The 5,227-nt window shown below is 40.2% G+C and overlaps 1 protein-coding gene across 1 annotated transcript; it reads left to right on the top strand.

Moving 5' to 3' along the window:
* Positions 1-777: 777 nt before the first annotated feature.
* Positions 778-1,734, top strand: LOC141570367 (olfactory receptor 10G2-like). The gene has a single exon (XM_074326707.1). The coding sequence runs from the start codon at positions 778-780 to the stop codon at positions 1,732-1,734; it is 957 nt and encodes a 318-aa protein (XP_074182808.1).
* The last annotated feature ends 3,493 nt before the right edge of the window (positions 1,735-5,227 follow it).

The following is a 5,227-nucleotide window of genomic DNA, read 5'->3' as shown; positions in this document are numbered from 1 at the left end:
AGAAATTGGACAATGGCAATATAATATGATACCTGCTCTGAAAAGTATATGCATGGTACTCGGGAATCAGGAAAGTCTTCTTGAAGGTGAGGACCCCAAATTCAGTCCTGAAGGAATAGTGGTGAAGGGAGCATTACCAAGGCGAAGGGAGCAGAGAAGGCAGACTGGACACAGGAGCAGAGAGCCCTGAGGAGTCCTGTGCATCTGAACACTAGGAAGGAATTGCAAGAAAACGTAGATAATAAATAACAGTGATGTGATGGAGTGGTAAATAAGGGCCAGATAATGAATGTTTTTGCATGCTATTGTGAGGAGATGGGATTTTTAGCTGAGGGCAAAAAGGAGACATTGCGATGATGATTAAGTGGAGAAAAAAAGTAGATGCAGTAATTGTAGCATATGCATTTCATACTTCTCAGCCTCAACCTCAGCCCCTCTTTGGTGACCATCCTTTTTGTTTGGAGTTATAAGTTCCCCTACTCCTTGATCAGCCAAATTCAGCTTCTAAGTATCTCCCAATACACAAGGGTTTTCATTCATCTAGGAAACTAACCAGCCTCTGGACAGTTTCTCATATCAAGTGAACTGAAGTAACTAATGGCAACACCACTTCTTTAAAATAAAATTTAACAGTATTCAGTTTCATAACTCATGTTATGAGTTATTCTCATAACTCTTAGGCATTAATAATCAGACAAAAGCATTCTTTCACCACCTCCCTGTGTTGTATTTCCCTTGTCTGGCTTCACCATTCATCTTAGCAGACTACAGAGAGACATGGGAAAGACCAAAAACACATCCCTGGACACTGTGGTGACAGATTTCATTCTCCTGGGCTTATCTCACCCCCCAAATCTGAGGACCCTCCTCTTCCTGGTCTTCTTCACCATTTACATCCTGACGCAGCTGGGGAACCTGCTCATTCTGTTCACTGTGTGGGCTGACCCGAAGCTCCATGCTCGCCCCATGTACATTCTTCTGGGCGTGCTCTCATTCCTGGACATGTGGCTCTCCTCAGCCACCGTTCCTCGCATTATTCTAAACTTCACTGCGGCCAGTAAGGCAGTCCCATTTGGTAGCTGTGTGGCTCAGTTGTATTTCTTTCACTTCCTGGGCAGCACCCAGTGCTTCCTCTACACCTTGATGGCCTATGACAGGTACCTGGCAATATGCCAGCCCCTGCGCTACCCGGTGCTCATGAATGGGAAGCTATGCACCATTCTTGTGGCTGGAGTTTGGGTGGCGGGCTCCATCCATGGGTCTATCCAAGCCACCTTGACCTTCCGCCTGCCCTACTGTAGGCCCAACCAGGTGGATTACTTTTTCTGTGACATCCCTGCATTATTGAGACTGGCCTGTGCTGACACGACTGTCAATGAGCTGGTGACCTTTGTGGACATTGGGGTAGTGGCTGCCAGTTGCTTCATGTTAATTCTGCTCTCCTATGCCAACATAATCCATGCCGTCTTAAAGATACGCACAGCTGATGGGCGGCGCCGGGCATTCTCCACCTGTGGTTCCCACTTAACTGTGGTCACAGTCTACTATGTCCCCTGTATTTTCATCTACCTCAGGCCAGGCTCCAAGGGTCCTCTGGACGGGGCAGTGGCTGTGTTTTACACTGTTGTCACTCCATTACTGAACCCCCTCATCTATACACTGAGAAACCAAGAAGTGAAGTCTGCTCTGAAGAGAATAACAGCAGGTCTAGGGGCTGTGAATGAAAATAAGTAACTATGGGCTCAGGGACTATCTACACTACTGTCGCCACCACTCTTTTCAGCTATTACTGCATGTGGCAAATGTTTGATAAACTGTTAATGATTTAAACTGAACAGAATTTAATTCTATTTATGAGAAATTCTGACCTCTTTGGATTCACAATCTTTTTTATCTTTTTTAATTGATTCAAATTATTTAAATTATGTTTAGAAATAAATGGATGCATTACTTCTACCACCTCTGATTACTTTGTGGTATAAAAAAAAGGCCTTATCAAAGGGTAAATAGGATGAGAATGTGTCAACCTCTTCAGAAGTATATTATGCCAGAAAATGTGAAAGGGGAAACAAAGGACGTAATGCTACCCTAGCCCTTTTTACATTCTCTTTGCCCCTAAACCCTAGTCTCCTGTAAATTCTGTTTCTTTGCTTGTATGGCATTAACGTTTCCAAGCACTTGAACTTGAAAATATTGGATGATTTATGTTTTCTTCCTGTCCATCACTCTTCCCATGTACTAAGACATCAAATTCTGTCCCTTTCACCTTTAGAATATCTCTCTTGATTCCTAAATAATCTTTTGTCCTCTTCCTCCTCCAGAAGGGTAAATAAAAATTACCCTTCTGGACCATAGAATCTGTAGGACTCTGTAATGAATGTACAATAAAGTCAGACCCTTTAATCTGGTATTCAATATCCAAAACAATCTGGACCCTTCAAACCTTATCTCCCAACACAGCTCTAACCTCCTTTTCCTCTCTCATCCTCATTGATTTACTGCTAGTCCTTGAGTATGCCCAATACTTGCCTGCCACTATTTTGCTCAAGTTCTCCCCTCTAGGTGGAATGCACTTCCCATCCAAATTCATATTGTCTAATCTCTTAAAGACTTTTCTTAGAAGAGTGTCAAAGTATAAGCTGCAAATTTTAAAACTCTTCTTAATGAGGATCTTGGCCTTTATGTTTCTTCCAATTGACTTCCTTCACTGCCTAGCACCCGACTACACATGCAAATAACTCTTAAGGCGTTTGGATGGTACTGATTTCCCAAAACGAAATCGATGGCTCACTCCAAACATTATAATTTGAGGATGATTTATTTGCACAGAGGCTGTTTACAAAGATATGGGAGTAGGAGGACCACAAGGAAAAGTTGAACAACCTGGGGCTCAGTGACACTCAAACAGTTTACCATCCCTAAGCCAGAAGGGACAAAGGAGGAAACAATTAGGAGAGCCAGGAGGAAAAGTGTCATATAACTCTCCCAAACCCTGTCCTCCAGAGTAATGACACACACATATACAGCCTGTAGATGTTTCATTTTTCTTGAGCTACATATGTAACAGTGAACAATTAATCCCTGAGATGAGGTACACTCTTGTTGTAGAAGATAGTAGATGAAAGCTTCTTCTACTACCATTCTTTTGGTTTATTTTCCCCAGGAAATAGAACTAAAGAGAAGTTAACTGCCACAATGAGTGCATGCTCCAGACATCTGAGTATCAATGTGGCTCTGGAAATGCCACAGATACCACAAGGACAAGTAAATACCTGGACGATAGGATGTTCTATCTAGTTCACACTGAGGGATACAGAGAGCCCCAAAAATCTCAAGATAAAGAACACCGAAGCTGGATTCATTCCCAAATACTCAAGGGAACGAAGCCAAAAGATGCTCAACAAGAGCTCAGGAAGCTTCACTCTAAACATCATGAAAGATAATCGGATTAGATGCACTCCAAATCCTGACAACCTATGTTCATTTTATGCTGTGAGATTTTATCTGAACACCCTGTAGAGCCAGGGTTTGAATTTAGAAGTTTCTGACTCCCAAGTCCACAGGTAGCTACTCTTTTTTGAATGTGACAACTGAGCTGAGTCCCCAGTTTGACCCACAGTAATTTTAAACATCATGGTTCCTCCTCTCAGGTAATGGCTTGCTCCAATTTCTAACACCCAACCTTATTCCAGGTGGAAAGAAAGAAGTTGCTAAGTCAGCTAGAGAGAAACGCTACTCGCAGAGATAGAAAGTATCAAAGAGAGGTGATGCTCTTTTTGAAAATCTCTATGGTTGAGAAACATGTGGTTTTAGAGACTTAAGACTGTAGAGTAAAATAGGCATGAAAACAAGGTCAGAATGAGTCTACAAAAGTTTTTATGAACATTCCTCACAGTCATTAAATTAAATACAAGGATAACATCCTGAGTAAAGAGAATATCAATAACTTACATGTCTTCAAATTTAAGACATTTGATATTGTACAGTCACTTCTATCTACCATTCACTTTTTGCTGGTTTTTTAGACTTTATCTCCTTCATTGTTTCAATGAGGTACTTAAATTTTTATTTTTCATTTTTTACTAATAACACACATGTCATTTGCTTCAGTGTTAGATCCTCTACTCAAATGTTCAGTATCTTTCTGATTTTATGTGTTGGAGTCCTACTATGAACCTAGATACATTTGAGTAATTTGAAAGATCGAGATTCTTTGGATACTTGATTTGTAGTCTTGTAATCATCCAATGCTTTATGCCCTTACTCGGCTCATGACTAATTTATATTATAAAATTTATGACAAACATATGACATCAGCATTGCTTTTATACATTTCATCGTTCTTCTTCTAAAAGACAATGAAGTCCAGTTCTGAGGGTCAAGTTTATGTCCCCTATACTTTCAAAGGCATGTTTTCTAAAAGGTCTATTCTTTCTCTGTCTTCACTAGAATATATGCAACATGAGTGCAGAGATCTTTTATTCACTGATTCCACCCTCCTCATAATTGAAAGCATGTCTAGCACATATTAGGTTCCCAGCAAAACATCTGTGGCATGAAATCCATCCATTTTACCTTTATTTCCTGGTCCCTACCACCAAGTCTCTCTTATTCTAGTTATACCAAAAGGATGATTCAAAATTAACTGATAGAAGAATTTAAACACCCAAAGCTAAAGGGAAAATATACATAGAAATAAATGCATGTACTAAGATGTACTAAAAGAAAGAGGAATTCACATTACGAGGAAGAAATTCTGCATTTCCCTGTCTACACAGAATATATAAGCTATAGTGTTCAACAAGACTTGGGGATAGCACACAAGAATTACAATTCAGAAAAAGAAAAATGTTTAAACTCAATACAAGATTTTACTATTCTTTATATCCATCCTTAGTGATTTTATGGAAATTACCTACAGGCCCTGTCTTTCCCACCCCACCCTCCGCCTCCGCCTCATTGCATAACCTCACTCTTCTGTTCCACAGAGAGGCGTTCTCCTTAATCTTCCTTTTACTCCTTAAATCTGCAGACCCCACATTCTCCAAAATGCTCCAACTTTGGTGGATAAATCCACCAAAAAGTTAAATAGTATCAAAATAATCCCTCCAAGAAATACAAAAATGAGGACAGAGTTTACAGAATTAAAGGGAATCTCAATATCTCAAGCTGAGGCATTTTCCTTTACTTCACAAGTTTCAGAGCTTTCCAGGAATAAATGAATAAG

This window comes from Rhinolophus sinicus, linkage group LG03 (genome assembly GCF_036562045.2).
Source record: "Rhinolophus sinicus isolate RSC01 linkage group LG03, ASM3656204v1, whole genome shotgun sequence".
NCBI lineage: Eukaryota > Metazoa > Chordata > Mammalia > Chiroptera > Rhinolophidae > Rhinolophus > Rhinolophus sinicus.
This window is presented reverse-complemented; position numbering and strand designations above follow the sequence as displayed.

What these genes read in the sequence shown, in the direction of transcription:
- LOC141570367 (XM_074326707.1), top strand. Translation starts at nt 778, where the DNA reads ATGGGAAAGACCAAAAACACATCCCTGGACACTGTGGTGACAGATTTC.